Consider the following 23,831-nt stretch of genomic DNA (forward strand, 5'->3'; position numbering starts at 1 on the left):
GGTGTATAACTTTTCTTAAGAGACTTTTTTCTTCAGTTAGCACAGGGGGTGGGGGCAGGTACTTTCCGCTTACTGACTGCTTATAGGATTTGCCAAACCCTGGATATTTTATAAAGTATCCAGTGGTATCCAGTGGTCCCCGTCTGGAAGCTGATTGCCAGCCGGGGGTCTCACCCCAAAGCCGTTTGTCTATATCTCAGCCATGCCAACATGCAGGGGTAGATTAATGCATAGAGTATCCTAGGCTACAGCTTGGCAAATACCAGGGCACCACCCCCTCTCGGCGGCACCTGGGTGTATATACTCATGTCAGCCTAGTTTGTCCTGCCCTCCCTGCACGTGGGACACTGGGGGTGCATCCGAATTCGCACTTAGACAGTATATACTGAATTTCTATATAAGTCTACTACTTGACTGTTAATGTAGTATGTACTGTATGTATGCATAACGACAGTATGCATGGCATGGCATCGGACATATTTTGGTGGCCACCGTGCATATTACCTGACCCAGATGTTTATTAGTGATGCAACTTGACCACCACTAAAGTTAAAAACTGTTAATAATTATCAATGAAAAAAATACATATTCAAGTCAGCTTAAGTAACTGGGATTTGTTTCCTTCAGACATATGTACAGGGATGGCACTTCCTCCACCGTCTTGACAGAAATTCCTGAGCAAGCAACGTTCTTTGTCTATGGCTGCAGCTCCAGTGATCTTGTGGGGCAGTGTACCTCCGCTCAGTGCATCATCCATCACTGCAGCAGTTGCACATTTCCATTCACCTACTGCCTCATCCACACAGAGGATTCGGATATACTGCTTATTTCGCATACTAGATTTTGCAAACTACACAGCAAGTATGCAGTTTTGGATGTTTCAGCACCTGCTCAAACACCAGAGACACTGTGCTTTAAGTTCCTGACCAAATGCGTCTGGCAGTCTTTACGTGGACAGCATCTTTATCAACAGTATCATTATTATGCCTGAATATGTGCCAATTCTGAAGATGAAAAAAGTTCCCGTGGGGTGTTTCTTCAACCTACCATCAAAGATTCATTAATACATGATAATACAATAAGATCAGTCATCAACACGTTTTTGTTGACTGTAAGTTTGGTTTTCAGATTAATAGGGAAAGTGGTTTGTTTTGTGTAGCTGATTTTTTTAACAACACTGATAAACCATCCACATTCATATCTCTAATTATGACAAAATATTTAGTGGAGCATTTCCTATGGTTACTGAAGAAAACAGGACTCTTTTTAAACTAATGGACAGCTTAAATGTTCTATAGAAAAGAATGGACTATTTTTCTACCACCACGAGGCAAAGACAAAGATTTTTATTATTTTAAATTATTTTATTGCATAATTTTATTTTAGGCACATACTTTCCAAAGTGTACTAATATTTCTAAAAATCAACAACTGCTGTCATAAAACGTAGTTTAAGTTCATTAAAAAGTTTCTTGTCCTGTTCAGCGGCGTATTTTGCAGGATACGAATTGAAATTCATTGTACAGCAGATGGGCTGTAAATAAGTTAAGTAAGCACGAATTTTCACATACGAATTAAGGGTGGGGTGATTGTTCTGTGATTCCCAGCTGCTGGATTTAGAAGGGATGACGGTTTAACGAGAGAGAGAGAGAGAGAGAGAGCGGGAGGGAAACGGTGTTTCTGAAGGAGAGAGACAGAGAGAGCGAGAGAGAGCGTATAACATGCGCCTCATATAATCAAATCTGGAATAAAAGGACATGGGACACATTTTTGCGCTTTTTATTAATTAAAATCATAGCTGTCATAATTAATCTGCACCTGTTTGCATAAAGATGGAAAGGTGATTCTCTTGGATGTTGTTTTGCTATTATGTACGTCAGCGGACTTTTCTGATTGAGGAGAAGGTAATTTTTTAACTATTTAACAATTAAGCCTGGAATGCCTGAAATTCCAACGTAAAATCAATATATTGTTTTTGAGTGGGAAAACAAACGCATCTATAAAACTGATGAAGTATATTAAATTTAGTTACTCTACATATGTGACATAACTAAATGCTTTCAGATTGACTGAAGTGCTAAAATGCACAATATAATGTATTATGTGAATTTCATATAACAATTAGCCTAATAAACACTATTTTAGTTATAATCGATATTTTAGAGAGGTTCTCTAAAGTTATTAAACGTTTGTAGTAATTTTCATTATGTTTTGCTCTTGCGTAGCCTTCTGCATCTCTTGCGTAGATTTAATTAAAAAGTTTAAATTAAAGTTAAAACAGTTAATCTTCAAGATACGCTCGATGAATAAATGTAACTATTTGCTCTTAAATAACTATGATCTAAGCGCCTATGTGTTTTTGTTTTTTGTAATATGATTATAAAGGTATATAATTGCATTGTTCTGTAGTGAAAATGCACTGTAGTATATGAGATTGGCTGTATATGAATCAATTAATTGCTTGTACGTCGTCTTTGTACAAAGATTCTGCTAAATAAATATAAATGTAACTGATCCTTTCAGAGAAGTCCTGTAGAATGTCTAGATATCTGGTATTTGAATGTTGACATGATTTCACTGCAGTCTGCTGCCATATGTGCACATATTTATAAGTGAATTGCGCTCTATTTTCCACAAATACACCAAACAGGGTTTTATTGTCCTGGTTAAATTAGTACCCACCGCAAATGAGAATTTGTCGTTTTACATCTTGCTTTCGGATACTCGGGTGTTGCTGTTATTGCAAAAGCCATTCGTTATAAACATTTAAACATTTGTTGGGTACTTAAGTGAAGCTTTGCGCTGTTGCGTTTTAGAATGTATATTTCCAGCCTGGATATTGTTAAGGTGCCAGAACAGCAATAAACATATAAAGAGTTCTCACAATAGAGTCCGTCGGCCTTATTAAACAGTAGTTCGGTTTTCGGTTACTACCTACTAGACCACCAAATGGCTCATATAGCCTGTCAGATTACTTATAGGTGCAGAGGGAGTGCTCCGGCCCAAAACAAGATTTAGAGTGGAAAAAAGAGTCGCTTGTCATTTATATATCCTACAACAGTCATTTAGCTGACAGGTTGTTGAGTTTTGACGGATATCTTTATGTGGGATAAAAAGGATTTTTATGGCTACGTTAATCTGCCTGCACCCGGTGAACTGACTGTCGGAGTAAACAGGGTTTTCTCGTGAATATCCCATAATCGGGCAGGTGAACGTAACTAAGGACAACTGCATGATCACTGAGGAACTAGGACAACTGAGACTTTATTGTTTTTGACGCCTCTGACGTGGTTATACATTAGTGGCCAAAATTGTGGAAACACCCAGCATTTTTTGGATTAAGCTTTAATATTTTCTACACGAAAACTGGCGGTAATGTTTATTCTCAAAGGCTTTTGCATTAACAGCAACACTTGAGTAAGTAAAGGATGTAAAACGATAAATTCTCATTTGCGGTGGGTACTATAAACAATTTTTTTGTTTCTTTTACAAATATCACCCACTGGAAAATTAAATAAGTAACTGGAGTAACGGGAATAAAGTTCTGCAATCTCTAAAAATTTAAAGTGTTTCCACAGTTTTGGCCACTAGTTTACGTTCAGTACTCCAGTTTGATGAATATGCCTGTATACACTAAGCTCTATCAACATTAGGATATGACGGGAAAGCGCCAATGAATAGACGTCGTCACTGAATATTAGGCCGCCAGTCACAACGGATATATGCTTAGATACAGTACAGCAGTCACAATAAAGCTATTTATCTGGGTATTAAGTGCATTTTGCTTAGAACAAAAAACACAATTTCACATTAGAACATATTCAAATTTAGAGTAAAACAATAAAAAACTACAGTAGTAAAATTTTAATATGTTCTTCAAAAAGTTACTGATATCTTATTAGACTGCTAGATGAACAGCGCTTCACTTCCCAAACCTCTCCTCAGGGCCACCTCAGCCATTCCATGTATACCTTACATTTCACCACCAGATCACTTAATTCATTAAATTAGTTTTAATTAATTAAGTGAGTTAAAAAAATAAACCAATATGTTGGATGGTGGCTGCAAACACTGGGGTGAGTTTAGGAGAGAGCTTGAAATGGCTAAGCTGACACACTTTGCCAGGCAATATATCACAGCCTTACACCAATATATCACAGCCTTACACCAATATATCACAGCCTTACACCAACATATCACAGCCTTACACCAGCATATCACAGCCTTGCACCAATATATCACAGCCTTACACTAATGTATCACAGCCTTACACCAACATATCACAGCCTTACACCAATATATCACAGCCTTACACCAGCATGAAGATCATTTTAACATCAGTTTCTTTGGCTTCCCAAGACTTTTGCACAGTACTCTACATCCTGAAAATACACTGACAATTTTCTTTTTCCTCTCTTATGATTTTGCAGTTAATTTTTTGTATTCTACTGTTTATTTGCGTTACCATTTAATCCATTATCTCCTATTGGTATTTGTAAAAATGTTAAAAGATAAAGTATATTTAATTAGTGATACACCCCATTTTTTCCTGGTTGAGGTGCAGGTTTTTATAAACAGACCACCTTGCTGCTGTACTTGTGCAGACATCAGCTCTATCCCTCCCTAAATCCAGCTCCTTGCCCAGGTTCCACGTGCCCGGTGTAGTAAAACTCTGATTTGTCATTCTCTTGTTTTTCATCCTGTCCTTCAGCTGGTGGAGCTGAAAGGGGCCCTCTGCCCCCCACCCTGACGCCTCTCCGGTCCCCACGACCCCCTGCTGTGTGGATGGGCAGCCGCGGTGCCCGGGTACCTGGGAAGAGCGTGCTCTTGGCGACAACATGGCGCGCAATGACTCCTTGCTGGCGGAGGAGCGACTCATCTTCTATATCACCATCCCCCTGTCGAGCGCCATCGTCCTGGCCAACCTCTTCATCTTTCTGGGCATCGCCTACAACCGCCAGCTTCACAGCACCCCTAATTATTTCTTCCTCAGCCTGCTGGTGGCCGACCTGTGCACAGGTGTGGCGCTGCCCCTCATCCCCTGGATGGGCATCAACCGCGACCTGGATTTCAGCTCCTGCCTGCTGGTGCACATCTTCCCCAACTTCCTCTTCCTGTCCTTCCTGTTCAACCTGGTGATGGTGCACTACGAGCGCTACGTCTGCATCGTCAGCCCGCTGCACTACAGCCGCTTCTGGGTGCACCGCTCGTTCCCGGCGGCGCTGCTGGTGGCCTGGGCTCCGCCGCTGCTCTTCGCCTCGCTGCCTGCCTTTGGCTGGAACAACAGGGGGGCTGGCTGTGGCCACAACAGCACGGCGGTGGGGGTTTGCTCGGCCAAGGGCGTGGAGGGCTGCTCATACCGGCGTGTGTTCCCCAACTCCTTCATCTACCTGGAAGTGTATGGGGTGCTGCTGCCCGCCATATTGTCCATCGTCGGAATGACGTGCCGGGTTCTGTGGATCGCGAGAGAGCAGCTACGCGGGATCTGCAAGTTGCACCGAGCGGTGGAGAGGGCAGGGTCGTCGGGCGAGGAGCACCGGCTTAACCTGCGGTACGCACGATGCGTGGCACTCATCTCGCTCACCTTCCTGGCTTGCTGGGTGCCTTACATTGCCTACCTGCATGTGTCTGTGGGCATCATACAGCACGGGGGGGTCCAGGGACGTGCCACCACGCACATCGTCCTGTCTTGCACCGGCATCGGCAGCACTGCCATCTTCCCCGTCATCCTCGGACTCGCCAACCGACAGTACACTGACTCTGCCCGCAGGGCCATCCGTGATCTCTGGGACCGCTGCCGGGCGACAAGCAACATTGAAGAAATTGAGTTGTGAACGTCAGTCCCGCTAATTCACTTGGATTACTGGTTTTCGCGGCAACTGCAGTCACTGACATCCTATTTCCAACCTATCCAGTGCTTGAAGTAGCCCAGTACTCACTGGTACACAATAACAGCACCTCTTTAATTTCTCTTCAGAGTACCACCACCTGTCAATATCTCCTGGTACAGAATAACAAGGGGAGTATTGGCCCCCCATTCTGAATAAGGGCATTTTTCCACCGCACCAGGTACCAAACTTTTGGTATTTCGAGAAAGTACCAAAAGTACGGTACTTCAAGGTGTTGGTTTTCCACTGCCGTAAAAACTGGTACCGGCGCAGAATGACATCACAACCGAGGTATTTTGTACTGAATTTGAAAAATGGGTGTAGTAGGACTGGATGACGTGCGATATTAATACCAACATCGCATGTTATGCACGTGCAATTCTTACACTGCTAGTCAGCTATATTAAAATGCTTTTTCTTACGTTCAATTCTATACGGACATTATAGCGCTAAAATATTTTTACTCTGTTACTCTGACATAGGAAAAAAAACTTAGCAAGCTTTGAAATTTAAATTATTTTTCCTTTTATAGAATACCCAATATATGTTTAAAAATCAGTTTAAAATTTACCTCCACTGCTGTTGCATGAGCGCTGCACGTTCTCTAAGAGAATCATAATCATTTTCATCCTTGCAATTTAAATCACTCCAAGACAAGTTTGTGGGAAATTTAATCGTTTTATAAATATCCTAATATTTATTACAACAAAATCACATCGCTAGTATATTCCACAAAATACTGTTTAATTTCTTGTCATGCCATCCAGATCTATATGTTCTTACGACCAAATCACATTTTTTTAATCCATTTATCATTATTATCTGATATCGCAACTGTTTTCAAGGCAGCGTTTGTATTGTGTTTTAGCGGCAGGCTATTTGCATAACCAATTGACAAAGAAGGCATTTCAAGTCCCACCCTGAAGTACCGGAGAAGTACCCAAGCTGGTTTGTCTCTTTTTATATTGGAACTTTTAGTACTGGTACTCAACTGGAAGTCAATGGAAAAGTGAGAGTACTGAAAATACCATACCTTGTGCAGTGGAAAAGCGCCCTAACAGGGGGAATATCAACAAGGATAACAAGGGGGGTACTGGCACCTGATATTGAATAACAATGGCAGTACTGGCATCTGGTACTGAATAACAAGGGGACTACCGGCACTTGGTACTGAATAACAAGGGGAGTACCAACACCTGGTACTGAATAACAAGAGGAGTACTAGCACCTGGTACTGAATAAGAATGGGAGTACTGGCACATGGTACTGAATAACAAGGGGACTACCCGCACTTGGTACTGAATAACAAGGGGAGTACCAACACCTGGTACTGAATAACAAGAGGAGTACTAGCACCTGGTACTGAATAAGAATGGGAGTACTGGCACATGGTACTAAATTACAAGGGGAGTACCAACACCTGGTACTGAATAACAAGAGGAGTACTAGCACCTGGTACTGAATAAGAATGGAAGTACTGGCACATGGTACTGAATAACAAGGGGAGTACCAGCACCTGGTACTGAATAACAAGAGGAGTACTAGCAGCTGTTTTTTCCCCACTTTAAGCACTGTGCATACCTACATTATTCTGTAAAGAAATGCTTTAGAATTTGAACTGGTACAGAAACCATTACTCTGTATTATACATGGTTACATACAACATACTTTCAACGTATGCTAAACAGCTGCTTTTGACTTTGCATTGTCTGATATGTGTTTTGTACTTTTGTAAAATTTTCTGAGTAGTGCCAACATTTCTAAATCTATTGTCCAGTATTTTACTAAAAAAATTAAATAAAAACATGTTATAAGAGGTTAGGCCGACCATAAACACTAACTTCAACCATTTTTTGTTTCTGTCAGAAATACTTCACAAACTTTTCGCAAATTCTCCTTTTGCAGAAGTATTATTTGAAACTGCATTATCAACAAGTTGTGTAATCCATTTAATCGTGTGTACACTGTCTACACCCCATTATCTGAGTGCAAGCGGTTCTGAGAAGCCGCCTAAAGTGGAATATAAGAAAGCTATTTCCTTCATTTCTAATTCGTTCCAGGTTTGTCCAAGGAGCACAAATTCATCTCCCGAACACTCCAGCATGATAGAGAACCGATTACCGAAATTACTTTGTTATTAGGTAATAAATACGAAAATGCGGTACCATGCATTACGTTTGATAGTAATGTGCGGTCATTTACAGTCGACCCTTCAACACTGAGTTAGGGGCAGAGCCCCTCCCCCCCATTTGAAAAAAAATCATGTAAAAATTTTTGTGCGAAAATGGGAGAAACGCAGGATACAAAGATCACTGCCGGCTATCACGTGAGAGGCCGTCCTAAACACGCTTGGCGTCCTGCAAACCAGTACATATATTTTACGCATTTATGAGTTACTGATTTTTTTGTGTGTCTGCTTTCGCAAACCTCTCAAAAAAATCCTCTTTGAATTTCTTATCCCTCTACCCCGTGATAAAGGCCTACTGAAACCGCGGCGGGGAAAGTCGCGATGCAGAGGGGACCATTGTGATAGTCACATATGTGTTAAAAAATAACAACTGAAAACAATGTAAAACAGAAAAACAGCTCTGCTATCTACCTTCTTACTCACAGTTGTAAGTGCTTCAGCTGCACTCGGAAAGGACTCAGATACCCGATATGGTATATGGTAATATATACTCATTAATACTCATTAAGGTGTAATTATATTTATAATGAAATGCTTAGATCAGTATTAATGTAAGTGATATGTATTTTGGAATAATGAACATATGATGCATTTATGTTAACAATGTTACATCAGTGGGTACGGTATCCCAAGAAAGAATGTTTGCTGTGAATCTACCTCATTTTTAAAGAAAGGCCCCTTTTAGGCAGCTGTCTCTCTGCTATTCAATAGTCTCAGAAGATTCTGTTGTAACACGTGTCCCTGGTACACGTAGAAGAATGGTCGTTTGAAAAGATGGAGCAGGACACCAGCAATAAACTCATCATGTGTAAAGCCAGAGGTTTCTGCCCTGTGTCTTGTTTGTATACCGTGTTACTTCCCTACTCTGGATCACAAATTTCACTGTATGATCCAGCACTTTCTGACAATTGCACGGGCATTACTAAGATCTAATAACCTCATATATCTAGATTTATCTGCCGTGAGCTATAGCTAAATTCAAACTAACTAACTACTTAAATCTGAAACAGCTCGAAACATGGTTTTAGAGCAGAAAAATATTGTTTTAATAAAGGCTATATATTTTTAGAACAGACGCTCTTTGACTGTAAGAATGTCTGTATGTGATTAATTCCTTTAAAACAGCGAATCACAAGCAGAAGTAGTTACTATAACACTCAGAAGTACGTGGCGCTCAGAGACTTGGCAAATAAATTTCAATACGGAGAGAATTGTTTCAGTGGGGAAGCAATCGTTTCCATAACACATCACCATGAAAAAGTAGTCAGCAAGGAAAAATGCAGCGAACTAAATCAGGAAAATCCCTGCAGATATCCGCGAGCACGAAGAATCTAAGCTTATGTCACGCGGGAGACCGCACAGAGTTTTTAAACTATTAAAAATCATAAATAGTCTTTTTATTTATTGCAAAGAACAATACTATATACCGAGAACCTAAAGATCCTTATCATGATACTAACCAGTGAATACTGGGCACTAGTTCTGCAATGGCAGGTAGGCCTATAAGTTGTGTGCAGACAGGTTCTCAATGCCAATTTAAACACTTAACCATACTGGAGGACATCATTGTATACACCAGCAGAATGGTATGATGGCTAATTTACCTGCAGTTTTACACTATTTTGCACATCTGGTCATTAGAGTACAAAGAAGTGGTGTCAGCGAATGTCTAAAAGCGTTCTGCGCAACTTCTTACGCTAACAATTCGACGTTAACACGGAGGTGAGATGGTTTGTTTTTACTTCAAATAAAGACATCTATGTGACCCCTGAGAACTTACTCAAGTTAGTCACCGCTGATGGCGTGCAGAAAAGAAATGCCTGAATATTTACGTCACAGGAAAACGGATTACTGGCTAGCACAGGCTCATCCACGTACGGGAGTGTGTCCGCGAGAAGAACGGCGGGACACTGTCTAAGGCACTCTGCGAAACTTCAGCTCATACAGGTAATTGTCTCGGCTGACTGACCCACTGTGAAGAAGCCCCCAGTCTTCTTGCCGACCCGACAGCAGGAAAGCGATGCATCATCCGCGGCTGGGCCAAATTTAAACATTTCTAGCATCACCTAAAAATAACTCCCTTACTTTGTAGCCCTTCCAGGAAAAGTGATGAATGTAGCTAATGTTTGCAATAAAGATTACAATTACCCGACCTTATATCGCAAATCCATCTCGTTGTGTCTACGTGCAACTTTGGAACTTTTTTTGGGGGTGGGGGTGGTCCTTAAGGGCCTTGTAGAGGGCTCATGGACACAAGACTCTTCTCTCAAGAATGGGATTCAATCCAGTGACCTTCTGGCCACTTGTACAGAGGGCTAAGATGCCCAGCCATACACATATATTCCAGTTATGTACTTATAATTTAGGTTAAGAAATAGAAGGACCCTACAGACTAAATTCAGTGTCCAGGTGAATCTAATTAATGTTGAATGTGAACTCGACGAAGACTAATACCATGAACAATGCTCAGCTTCGAAATAAGGTGACATCACTTCTTTTCAATCCAGATCCATAGCACCACTAAGTAATTAATATCATAGAGATTCAGTGCTAAGGCTTTACAGTATATTTATTCACTGAAAGCAAAAGGAGAAAGCAAAATCCCAACAGCCCAAAAAAAAAAAAAAGCAAAAAGCCCAACAGCAAAATCAATTGCCCACTTTGGGGATTTGAACCAGTAACCTTCCAAATGCAGGCAGAGTGTCCTACCCCACTGAGCCACACACCACCCCCAAACAATATATGAGTGAAAACACAAAACCCGAAACATAGAACCCAATGATAAAACGTATTTTTATGAACCAGTCAGAGCAAGAATGTTTCATGTCGCAGAGGTTTATTCCTATGCAGAGAAACTCCAAGATGATGAAAGCCAAGTCTCCAAAGTCTGCGCAGGACAGTGACATGTCCAAGGACAATCTCCACTGCCAGAAATATTAAGGTGACATAGCTGGACCTGAGCTGGGCCCCATCTTTGGGAGCTCCAGGGCAAGATCCTTCAGGTAACAACCATCTGTTCCTATTCACAACAGCCAAAATAAACTGACAGAGAGTTATTGATTTATCCCAAATTGCCACATTCATTCCAACTAGAAATTACAAATATTCCAGGAGCAACTATGCAGAAGAAATTAAAGTCTAACAGGTTTCTATTAGACATATTTTATTACTATTACTAAGTGTGATTCTTGCACTGAGAGAGTCTACTACCTCCTTTTGTGGTGCATGTGCACAATGACAATAAAGTTGACTCTGATGTTGATTTTAGGTTCAAACATCTCAAAACATTGTGAAGGAAAGCTGTTTGTTGACAGTCATGTGAAAATAACCGTCCAAAATCTTCTCACCATCTCAGTAAGCACAAAACAGGTTAATCCTTGCTTTCTTTTGGATCTTATCTTCATACCGGTCAGAGGTTGATCTGTCGCTGCTCTGGACACACTTATTTTGAGCAGAACCAGACTGAGCAGCACCGGTGTTTAAAAAAAAAACCAAGCATGGGATTGATGACAGAAGGGAGCCCTTCCATTGAGGTTAATGGCTAGCTGTCCCTGCACTGTTGAGAAGAGAACAGTGGGTCCTTGTTTGGGGAAGATGGCATGGCTATGTCTTGTATACTTTAGTTATAATGGACTACATTCCTTGATGGCCTGTACAGAAGGTTTAGAAAAAAATAAAACCATCTGGAAAATTATGGGATAGTGTGAACCACAAGGGGCCCCAGTGTACTAGATATGGAACTCGACCTCTCAGCAGAGTATCATAGTTCTAGAAATGAGTTTTGCATCATTGACGTGCACTTGGTGCACTTGTGGTGAGTCGTATGAATTTCATCTTGAAATAACTAGCTGTATTGCGGTATTGCTTTATCAATCAATCAATCAATCAATCAATTTATAAAGCACATTTAAAACAACTTCTGTTGACCGAAGTGCTGTATAAGAATAGTAAACAAGTCAGTAGGTACTATACAGTGTACAGTATATAGTTCATATACAGTGAGCATTAATACAATAAAATACCACAGGACACAAATCAATAAGATAATAATAATAAGAATAATAATAAAAACAACAACAACAACAACAACAATAATAATAGAATTAATAGATAAAATAATAAGCCAGCTTAACTAAATCAAGAGGAATAAAGTGCACATGAAAACTGACGGGTTTTAAAATGATTAAGATTCTGAGCAGCTCTCAACTGCAAGGGGAGGCTGTTCCACAAGCTGGGGGCTACTACTGAACAGGGCTCTGCCACCTCTGGCTTTCAGCTTTGCTCTGGGAATATTCAGTTTAGTTGCTGATCAGAGGATCGCGGAGCTCTGGAAGGAGAATAAGGAACAAGGAGCTCCGACAGGTAAGCAGGTGCCAGGCCATTTAAACTTTTAAAAACAAAGAGTACAATTTTAAACTGGATCCTGAAATGTATAGGAAGTCAATGTAGGGAGGCCAGTATGGGTGTAATATGGTCACGTTTTCTCTTCCCTGGCAGAAGACGAGCTGCAGCATTTTGAATGGCTTGTAGCTGTTGAAGTTGTGACTGACTAAGACCTATGTAGAACGAGTTACAGTAATCAAGACGAGATGAAAGCATGAATTACTGTCTCAAACTGCTCAGGGGGAATGCTTGACTTTACTCAGAAGTCGAAGTTGGAAAAAGCTGGACCTTACTTCTGAGTGACCCCACTTACTTCATTCTTACTTCAAGAATGACCCCAAGGTTTCTATCAGACTGATGAGAATATGATGCCAGAGAGCCAATAGCACTGTCATAACCAGTGTTGGGGAAAGTTACTTTTAAATGTAATATATTACAATACTGAGTTACTCCCCCCAAAAAGTAACTAATTGCATTACTTAGTTACTTTTTATGGAAAGTAATGCGTTATATTACTTTTGAGTTACTTTTGCGTTACTTATTTCTTACCTGGCTAAAGCTTTTTGTTGTTCAGGCCTTAGAATTATTATTTCATTTTCTTTTAAAAACACATATATAGAATAATAATATAGAATTATATAATATTCTCAGAACTTTCAGAGCTATGCATGCCATTTAAAAAAAATCTCAACATTAATTATTGAAAGTTGAAAATTAATGTGTTTGTTAAGTTTTTATTTTTGTTTTGGTAGGCTATGGCCTACATAAAGTAAATTCACTGTCCAATGAGATAATAAAGAGTGCAATATAGGCTAGATAATTGCCATTGTGAAATAAGTTATATTAGGGCAAAAGACAGATCTTAAACATTTAAAATGTTTAATAACTTTTTAGAGAACAATGAAATTGTACTACTCAAGTGATCTGAATTCCTTAGTTCAATTTTTATCAGATTATTCAAGTCAGTCTATGTGTTTCTATGATGCTTCAAAAACATTATTTCTCTGTTCACGCTCCACTTAATCTGCCAATGAATTCAACGATCTTATCAGATCTCCAGCCGCCATGTTTCAAACGATCTAAACGTAACGCGCTTCCGCCAATCCCCGCCTTGACGCAATGATTGCCGTAGGGTGGGCGTGGTCAGCTCGGAATGCATTTTCAAAGCAGCACTGAGTGCGTGATTCTACGTGACTACGTTCGTTTTAATTAAATATTTTTTTAAGCAAATTAATTAAAATAGAAAAGTAACTCGCGCTACTTTTTTTAAAAAAGTAACTCAAATATTGATGTGTAAATTTATAAAGTAATGCGTTATATTACTCGTTACTTAAGAAAAGTAATATTATTACGTAACGCACGTTACTTGTAACGCGTTACCCCCAACACTGGTCATAACCACTGAGGAGATCAGACTTTCCAAAAACAATAATTTCCGTTTTGTTTTTGTTCAGACTGAGAAAGTTTATCTCCATCCATGTTTGAACATCTCTGAGACAGTTGAACAAGGTCTGAATAGATGGATGACTATTTGTTGGGATAGACAGTAGGATTTGAAGATCATCAGCAAAACAGTGAAAAGCAATTTTGTGTTTCCTGAAAATGTACCCCAACGGAAGCATAATAATAATAATTGATACTGTGGTTTTTAAAAAGGCAGGACTTATAATAATAACAACCTGAAAGTTGAACAATACAATTACTGTTAATTAAGATTAACTTTATTGATCCCTGGGGGAAATTCTGGTGCATATAGCAACTAGATCATATAGCACAGGTGAACATACAATACACATGCCAAACAGATGTGATGGAGCTGGCCTTCCTGGTGGTTTTGTTCAAGGTCAGTCCTGTGACGGAGCTGGCCTACCTGGTGGGTTTGTTCAGGGTCAGTCCTGTGACGGAGCTGGCCCTGCCGATGGGTTTGTTCAGGGTCAGTCCTGTGACGGAGCTGGCCTTCCTGGTGGTTTTGTTCAGGGTCAGTCCTGTGACGGAGTTGGCCTTCCTGATGGGTTTGTTCAGGGTCAGTCCTGTGACGGAGCTGGCCTTCCTGGTGGTTTTGTTCAGGGTCAGTCCTGTGACGGAGCTGGCCTTCCTGATGGGTTTGTTCAGGGTCAGTCCTGTGATGGAGCTGGCCCTGCCGATGGGTTTGTTCAGGGTCAGTCCTGTGACGGAGATGGCCCTGCCGATGGGTTTGTTCAGGGTCAGTCCTGTGACGGAGCTAGCCTTCCCGATGGGTTTGTTCAGGGTCAGTCCTGTGACAGAGCTGGCCTTCCCGATGGGTTTGTTCAGGGTCAGTCCTGTGACGGAGCTGGCCTTCCCGATGGGTTTGTTCAGGGTCAGTCCTGTGACGGAGCTGGCCCTGCCGATGGGTTTGTTCAGAGTCAGTCCTGTGACGGAGATGGCCTTCCTGGTGGGTTTGTTCAGGGTCAGTCCTGTGACGGAGCTGGCCTTCCCGATGGGTTTGTTCAGGGTCAGTCCTGTGATGGAGCTGGCCTTCCTGGTGGGTTTGTTCAGGGTCAGTCCTGTGACGGAGCTGGCCTTCCCGATGGGTTTGTTTAGGGTCAGTCCTGTGACGGAGCTGGCCTTCCCGATGGGTTTGTTCAGGGTCAGTCCTGTGACGGAGCTGGCCTTCCCGATGGGTTTGTTCAGGGTCAGTCCTGTGATGGAGCTGGCCTTCCTGATGGTTTTGTTCAGGGTCAGTCCTGTGACGGAGCTGGCCTTCCTGGTGGTTTTGTTCAGGTGTTCCCCAGTATGCGACAGCTAATATTTGATATACACTTTTTAATGTGGTGTTCACTGGTCACTCCTGGCTAATGCGGAATTCTGACCTGGTTCTCTCTTATTCCCTAGTCCTGGGTTTGACCTTCTACTAACTGTTTCAGGTTATATGACAATATTGTGCTTGTTCTGCTAAAGCCAGCAGTTTGGATTATAATATCTTTTAGACCTAATTTGTTCCTTAGGTTCACATTATTCTGACCTTTTAAACGATACCTGCTGATGATTAATCTACGGCTACAGCTCTTTAACTGACTGTCATTATAAGCAATGCTGTCTACACTCCACTAGATGGACCCTCTGTTCAACAAAGGCTGTGGAGCTTAGTTAGGCCTATAGATGTTACCGAACTAGAAATACAAAACTGTGTTTTAGCAGAATACACAACAGTCAAATATGCAAAATATAAAATAAGCAATAGCAATGCAGAAATTGTGCAAAAATAATCAGAAATACAGTACTGTGCAAAAGTCTTAGAGAGTCAAAGAAAACGTTTAAGGTTATTTATCTAGGTAGTAAGTATATATTTTCTCAGAACAAAACACTATTTAACATTAAAACATGCAAATTTAGAGGAACACAATAAATAATAAACTGGTATCTAGTTGGATGGGTAGAGGAACACCGCTTCAGTTCCCAAACCTCTCCTCAGGGCCACCTAATTAATCCATTCCATGTATACCTCACATTTCACCACCAGATCAATGAATGAATTGACTTAATTATTAAAATATCTCAATGGGGTATTGATTAGCCAGATAAGATGGTATAGTGATCGTCAAAAAACACATGGGTGCATAGGACGGGCGCTGCAAACACTGGTGTGACTTTAGGAGAAGGTTTGAAATGGCTAAGCTGACACACTTTGACACGTAATATCACAGCTTTACACCAACATGAAGATCATTTAAACATCATTCTCTTTAACTGTCTAAGACACAGGTGTCAGACTCCAGTGCTGGAGGGCCGGAGTCCTGCACATTTTTGGGTTTCCCCTCGTTTAACACACCTGATTCAACTTCTTGTGCTAATTACCACACAGCTCTTGAGCTGAATCGTCAGGGAAAGAACTAAACTACACAGGACTGCAGTTTGACACCCCTGGTCTAAGACTATTGTACAGTACTGTACGTGTACTTCAGTAACTGTTATACTCAGTGTTACAAGTGGAGTATAGCTATTGCGAGCCATCCCTTAGAATTAAATATCTTTTTTAATTACTGGTCTCAAACTCATTGAAAAATACCAACTGTGTCAAACAATGAGTTAGGGTGGTTTTCAGGGCACCTCTGCCTGGTCATCTGACAATCAGAAGCAAATATGGGTCAATGACTAAGTTAACACAGAGTACTGGAGTAACCTGAGACTAATTGGGGGGTGGTGTCTAACACAGTCGGTTAGGACTCCATACCTGTTACCAGTTCAGCAGATCCTCCATACCTATTACCAGTTCAGCAGATCCTCCATACCTGTTACCAGTTCAGCAGATCGAAGCCCAGGGCTGGAAGACTGAAGCTGCCATTAGACCCTAGAGCAAGGCCCTTAACCCCCAGCGGTGTGGGATACTGGCTGACACTGGGCTTTGACCCCACAACCTTGTTGTCAAGTATGAATGTGTCTCATGGAGAGTTATATGTGATAGGTGAAAAGTTAAGGGCTGAATTAAGTATCACTAGTCTCTTCTAACTATTGGTAACTAACTGCCAGTAACCTCAAGTACTTTCCCTCCCCCACATTCTGAAGTTCCTCCTAAAAGGGCTCAGCCCAGCATCCACTAGCTGCACCTTGAAATACACTTCTCTTCTCTTTAACAAAACCATTTCCCAATTCCATCCCTGTCGGTAAGATAAATGAAGGTCTTTAGTAATAAGGTTGCAGAAATAGTTAAGCAACAAGTGGTTTGTGTCTGGTTTCTTCACCTAAATCAGGGGCACACAAACAAGTATCTTAAGTAAAAATAAATACTTCTCATCTTATAAAGAGAAATATAGGAGCCTGCATCTTTCCCTAAAGCACATTTACACTGACTAAGAAATGGTTTCACTCTCATTCTAATCTTGGTCAAGACCCTGGAGAATTCAGTCAAGGACGCTTTAAATTTTTTTTAAAGACTCATTTATTATTTCTACCATCGTGTGATAGTAAAAATGAGGTTACACTTCAGAACCGAACAGAAAAGGGAAGATGAATGAGGTGCTGCACTCTTTTAGCAAACGCTGGCGTGATATTTGCGGGGTGGAGTGGGGCTGCAAGGCTTAAGTACCAAACGTCCAATGGAATAAAAGATTGTATTGTATCAAAAAGGTCATTTATATCTTTATACATATATATCTTACTATGCAAAGCAAGGAATGCTCTTCGATTTTTTTTTTCATTTTGTTTTGTTTCTCATGATGAAACTCGCCGATTCTAGAGTAACATCTGCGAAATGGGACACTGGCCAAGCAGAGAGCCCTGAGCCCACCATGGCATGGCGGGTTGCTCAAGTCCCTGCCGAGTCCAAGTCTGCAGTCCGATCCTTAGCGAGAGAAGGTCTTTCCCCTGGAAACAAGACACAGTTCATTGAGTCTGCAGCTTGACCAATCAAAAGCATTTTTGCAGAAGCTGATCACATGCACCACAACCAATAGTAATGCACTGTGGCTCTATATTTGTCCAGTAGCCTTTGCAAACTGTGATACAAGTTGCTGAGAATGGGCGATGGTCTCGTTAATTTTAAAATGCTTTATTCCCCTCAGAATGGAAAGCTGAGACTCATGACAATTTTTCCCGTTGCTTTCCACCCACTACAAAGGCACAGCTGAAGTCAAGACTCAAAAAGACAAACCACCAATAGTATTTAAGAGACTTCACAATCTTCTTAGAAACTAAACAAGAGTAACTGTTACTCAGGATGACTGGTCCCAAATAAGAGGAGAGTGTAATGACTTCTGATGGAACACCAGACCCTGTACTATTAAACATTTTTATTAATCTAAAAGTATGCCATCAGGCCCCAACATTGCCAAACTGCTGAAAATACTATAAATTCAACATAAAAAAACACCCGGCTTGTAAATCAACCACAAACGAATAGTTCAGAATTACTTGAGAAAAATCTAAAACACTCCTATGATAACAATGTAAGTTTAGGAACTGGGCACGAATGACAGATGTCTATTTGATTTTAAAGTCCATCTATTTCAGTTCAAGATTTTTTTTATACATTTAAACCTGATTCCTGGTTCTCTCTTCAGATCTGATCACAGGCAAAGGTGTGCATAACAATCAGACCCCAGCATCATACTGTGCGACCTGCCCATCCGCAGGCTGAGCGGGTGTGGACCCAGGGGTGGGAGGGGGAGTACTTACGAGATGGTCTTCATTTCCTTTTTCTCGGCATCAGGGCGGGCCCGGTTCAGCACTTTGAGGAAGTCGGAGGTCTTGGCTCTCATGCGTGTGTGGATGTAGGCCTAATGGAGAAAGAGGGACAGCGGGTGATTGGCTGGCAGTAAACTGGGCGGGGCCACAGCTAGGCCACAGGCAGGTCCTGGTGCAGAAACCACAGCGAGCACGTCCAGACCGTGCCTGACGTGTGCCCCGCATCTACACCAGATGGCCACGGACGGCGGCAGGCTCACCTTAGAGCATTTTATGTGGTAATGCAGGTAGTCGCGGAAGGTGTGAATGAGGTTGATGGTGTTGTCTCGCCCGTTGGCGCTGGTATGGCGAGGGAACAGCACTGCAAGTGAGAGCAAGAGGCACCTCAGCACTGGATGCTTTCGCAGAGATGGACAGCCTGCCTCTCTCCACCACCGTACACTCGGAGCGTCTCAAAACGACTCACCGAAGGTGATGTAGCCAATATTGTCACCCACGGCAGCATCTGTGTCCTTCAGCTCAAGAGGGGGCTCTCTGTGGCTGAACAGCACCTGGGGGGCCGTGTGGCTGGCACGGCGACCCTCCTTGAACTCCTGCAGACATTGAGAATATTCAATCAGCGCCCCCCAAAGGTAAGGAGGTCAAAGGTCAGGCAGATGTGCGTGTGTGTGAAAAGAACACTGCTACACATGTGACCATGTAGACTTTAATCTGAAATTCACTTTAGGTTATTGCACCCCCAGCAGGCCCACCTGCATGAACACCTTCCCGATAATGACATCGTCGTCGTCCTTAAACACCGTGCTGAACACCACTGTCACTCTGTCCTTTTTCGCCTCAAGATACCTGAGAGGAAACAAACGGTGCAAAATAAAAATCCCCACTAACCTATTAACTATTTAACAGGAAGCAGCGTTTCATGAACACACATGGGCACATGCTAACACTGAGTGCAACATCGTCATGCTGCCCGCCAAGAACCTACATGGACTCGTCATCCCGGTAGTGAACGACAGCCCGCTTCTCGCCCTCGCGACCCTCCTCCTGGAACTTGAAGTACTTCTCAAACACGGAAGCGAAGCAGTTCCTCTTCAGCATGCCTGCCTGGTGGATGGTTTCTTCCTTATTGGCCGGCAGGGTGTCGAGGTCATAGAGCAGGGACACGTTGTAGCCTTTTGGGAGAGGAGCAGGGCACATATCAGGAGGGCAGTCCTGTATACCTGTGCCCATCCATCCATCCATCCAGTACAGGGTCACATTATGAGCCTGGAGCCTCTCTCAAATACAGGAGCGGGTTTGTTCTTTCTGCCACCTCCCAGATGGTTCAAAGACTAAACAGCTCAAAAGTACAGTAAGAAGGTCATAGTTTGCTAGCTGGTTCAAAGAATATGCTGCTTTAGTATCTCCTAAATAAAAATGTGTTTAAAATTTAGTGTAGTGACTGCTTGTGGCCAACAGGGGGCCCCCCAAGGATTGAGTGGTGGAAAACACCACAGGTCAGAGAAGGCGGGGGACACCTTACATTGGATGCCAGTCCACCACAGAGCACACACACTAATAGTAAAAACATACTATGAGCATTTTACAGATATCTGACTGTCTTTGACCAGTGGTAATAAACTCAAAGCGAGCTCAGGCTGTGCTATAACCCCAGCGCTTACCTGACTCTGGAGACACCAAGTAGTTTCCATACACCCGCTTTAAAAGCTGGAGAGCAAGAGAGAGTCGCTGCATTATCATCAACATTACAGAATTTCACTGTGTTTCTCGGAAAACAAGCAACAATTAAACTTGAAAATAAAGGAGGGTGGTGATAAATGTGTTTTTTTCCCCCACTCTGTCAAGTAACTTCCCAGTGATTTGGGAAATGAACACTGTAAAACAATAAGCTCTCACTCTGTCCTGCATTTTGCAGCATGTAGCTGTGCATTTTATGTTCCTTTGCATAAATGATGTACATCTGTCCATCCATCCATCCATCCATCCGAGGCCTGAATGTTTCTGATTCACTGACACAGACAGATTTTTTAAATAAATAGGCTTCGAGAAGCAAGCAATCAATATACTGTGACTGGACTGAAAAAGGTCAGACATCAATTCCTTTGAAACATAAGCATTTTTCTTTTTTTTAATTTTTTTAATTTGTTGACAGATATGGGGCGATTGACGAAGGATAGCAAGCCAATGCGCTGCAGGTTTCGAGGCTTCCTTTCACTCAATTTTAGTTTCAGCCTCAATCTAAAAGAAAACAGGCAGTTTCTCTGGCCAGCAATGAGTCAGTTTACTTCCTGTCTCAATCAGAAACCACAGTGACTGCTTTCTTCCTTACATGGCGAGACACCCGCTCTGGATAAGGGCCTCCCAGCCCCTACAGCTGCACGCTCATCTTCCTAATATAGTGCTGAATGGGGAAGCATTTTATACTTTATTCAATGTGTGAAAATCTGATAAGCTGGTGGTACCCATGATGTCCGCTCAGGTCGCTATGTTGGCAGCGTACCTCGTCAGCACCATGTTCCTGTAGTTCCTTGTAGAACTTCAGGGAGATGCTGACCATCACCTTGGTCTTGTCACCATTGGGGTTGGAGATGTGGTAAAGCACACCATCGAAATCTACGGCGTAAGGAAGAGCCTTATGATCAGTGTCTGTGGTCTGGCTTAAAAGCACCTGACAGAGGGTGACGATGAACTAAACCCACAGCTGCAAAAACATAAATGATTAATTTGCACCTTCTTATCCCGGTCAAAGCAGAATGGGGACGATGCTAAACAAGCATCTAAAGTTACCTGCAAATGTCACCTCCACTGCTTCAGGCTTGTTTCTGAAAAGAAAACAAAGGACGTTTCATGAAGAGAAACTGACCACAGGTATATACATTAAAAAGGACCTGATGTAACAGACCAGAATACACAACCAATAACCTGTGGAATGCATCACTCTGTAGGCTGTGGCAGTACACTACATAAGCTAGTGTGAAAACATCAGGATTTTTTAGCTCACCTCATTTATCACATGTCCTTGTCTGGCAAACAAATTAATATCTCACTAGACCATATTTTAAAAAGGAGGTATGATCAGTTTGAAGGACTTGTACAACAATATCTTGTTTCCAGTAAACCTCCATATAACACAGATACTGTACACAGTGAGTAATATCAAGACTAAAAAAAAGAGATTTAGGCCTCTGGCATCAAGTGCATAGCTATGCAAATGAAGGAGACCGCCGTGTCAACGTCTGAGCCCTGATCACAATGCTTGATATGAAGAGGGGAGAAGAAGCGTCTGTAAACTCGGGTAACAGGGAAAAGTCGAGGGCCTGGATTGCGGACTGTACGCATGTCCAGACCCGATGCCGGAATGCAGGAATGCACGCTGGAATCCAGCCGCTAAAACACGTATATAACCCCCCCAAAGGCACTTTCTCAAACACGAAAAACATGCACCTACAAACCGGCCCTAAATTATTGCATTGGTCAAATATTAACAGACGGAATGTGTCCAAAAATGGTTTTCAGTTCCTCGAATACTACTTAATTATCGTACAGACAAGGATAATAAAAGCGATATGGCAACTTAATTTTATACTGTTTTATAACTGTGTATGGACACAGGGTTTACATTTGGCCGGATGGCGGAGTCCGGGCTGCCAGTGTCGTGCATCTGAAATGCGGAAGTCTTTCAGCAGACACACTGTCAAGCGGCCGTTTAAACGAGCCGGTCGAAAACGTCCATCAATCCAACCCAAATACTACATTAGCTGACTCGGTTACTTAGCCCCCATTGTCCGGGTTTTTGCTATGGCCGATTTTACACTGTCTCTTGGGGAAACGAACAGTTATCAATCCGCTGTTAAAACGTTCATATCGTCTAGTAAACCGAAATATAACCCCCCCAAATACAAATAACGCACAAGTTCAACAACCAAAAATGGCTGTTAGCTAATTTAACATGAATTCCCTTCACTTTTTTGCCCGATTATCTAGGAAGCTAGGCTATCTGCTAAATAGACACACCCCATACTATCCGGCGACTGACAATGACGATCAGGGCGGATTCAACCTTTTTACATCTAGCGTTTTTCAGAAGACTGAGCCTGCAACTTTCACAGTCCGTGCGCGAAACACGATAATAATAACAATAAATTACGGACTGAAAACCGGTTAAAAAACAGGCAAATGGTAAAAATGCTCAACTACTCACCCATTGGACGCGCTATCAAATTTCAGAGACAACGTCTCTTCTATAATCCGGTTGTTGATTTCCAGCAAGATCATGGTAGAACTAAGTGAGCTGCACTGTAAAAAAGCCTTTATTTCACTATTTTGGCAATACACACTAAGCGGGCTTTTATTTTTTCGCGATCGGTCTTCCTATTGTACCCCTATCGCGAAGCGAAGGTAGCTACTTCCGCTCTGTGCTCTGAGGACCCACGCAAAGCTGTTCAATATCGCGCCTGTGCGGATGTGTCTATTTTTTATGTGTTTTTTTATGTAAATGTCACTGACTTCAAAATATATTTCTTTTTTTAGTTTTGGTAGAAACGTTTTTTTGAGAGACTGAAACAAATATTTCGGAAAAAGAGCTTTCGAATCGCATCGTACCACAGGGACATCTGCTGGCCAAAGAGAGCTCAACAAAGCAAATAATAAATAACTGCGCCGTTGTTTCCGGGATCGGCTCCGGTCCCCCACGACCCAGAAATGCACAAGCGATACAGAAAATGGATGAATTAATGAAAGTATGTATAGAAATAACAACATACGTGTGATAAATCATAATTAAACTTAAACTTTAAAGGTTGCCTTCACTTTGTTGTAATGTTGGATGTGGATCGTACTAAAACTAATGACGAAATCGCTGCATTATCGCTGTATTATTATACACGCCAGATGAAGCTGATAAAGGAACTATTTTTCTTGCTTTTGCCTAAAGTTCAACTCCTTGTTATAAATGTTGTGGCTTAACAAACAAACAAATAAATAAAATAACAGGTGAGAGAGGATGGTCCCAAGAGCCCAGAAACATACTACAGTAGTGATCGACAAAACGACATTTCATGAAGCATTTACCGTATTTTTTTTTTTACCCCAAAGGCCACAAAGCATGCCCCCAAAACAAGCCAAGAACACCATGTAGTGGGGTCAAAAAATACAGCAAATGGTTCATGAAGCATCATTTTGTCCATCAGTAGACTACATTGTAGTAACACCTTGGCTCAGTGCAAGACAATC

General features: G+C 41.8%; 2 protein-coding genes across 2 annotated transcripts; one reads left to right on the plus strand and one right to left on the minus strand.

The window, feature by feature from the left end:
- The first annotated feature begins 4,837 nt into the window (after window positions 1–4,837).
- On the plus strand, window positions 4,838–5,833 carry LOC111859324 (G-protein coupled bile acid receptor 1-like). Its single transcript, XM_023841869.2, has one exon. It carries the CDS (start codon window positions 4,838–4,840, stop codon window positions 5,831–5,833), a length of 996 nt encoding a protein of 331 aa, XP_023697637.1.
- An 11,680-nt stretch (window positions 5,834–17,513) lies between these two features.
- On the minus strand, window positions 17,514–23,036 carry arpc2 (actin related protein 2/3 complex, subunit 2). The gene is made up of 10 exons (XM_023841867.2): window positions 22,801–23,036; window positions 21,387–21,421; window positions 21,100–21,212; window positions 20,261–20,306; window positions 19,585–19,771; window positions 19,352–19,445; window positions 19,066–19,192; window positions 18,860–18,960; window positions 18,591–18,691; window positions 17,514–17,780 (listed from the first exon to the last, which is right to left on the minus strand). Exons 1-10 carry the CDS (start codon window positions 22,872–22,874, stop codon window positions 17,759–17,761), a joined length of 900 nt encoding a protein of 299 aa, XP_023697635.1. The 5' UTR covers window positions 22,875–23,036; the 3' UTR covers window positions 17,514–17,758.
- Window positions 23,037–23,831: the final 795 nt, after the last annotated feature.

The sequence above is a fragment of the Paramormyrops kingsleyae genome, chromosome 16 (genome assembly GCF_048594095.1).
Source record: "Paramormyrops kingsleyae isolate MSU_618 chromosome 16, PKINGS_0.4, whole genome shotgun sequence".
Taxonomy (NCBI): domain Eukaryota; kingdom Metazoa; phylum Chordata; class Actinopteri; order Osteoglossiformes; family Mormyridae; genus Paramormyrops; species Paramormyrops kingsleyae.

What these genes read in the sequence shown, in the direction of transcription:
- LOC111859324 (XM_023841869.2), top strand. Translation starts at nt 4,838, where the DNA reads ATGGCGCGCAATGACTCCTTGCTGGCGGAGGAGCGACTCATCTTCTAT.
- arpc2 (XM_023841867.2), bottom strand. Translation starts at nt 22,874, where the DNA reads ATGATCTTGCTGGAAATCAACAACCGGATTATAGAAGAGACGTTGTCT. An exon ending in TTTGATAGCGCGTCCAATGG is followed by an intron (nt 21,422 to 22,800) that starts GTGAGTAGTTGA and finishes TTTTCTTTTCAG; the next exon opens with AAACAAGCCTGAAGCAGTGG. An exon ending in AGGAACATGGTGCTGACGAG is followed by an intron (nt 20,307 to 21,099) that starts GTACGCTGCCAA and finishes CTTGCTCTCCAG; the next exon opens with CTTTTAAAGCGGGTGTATGG.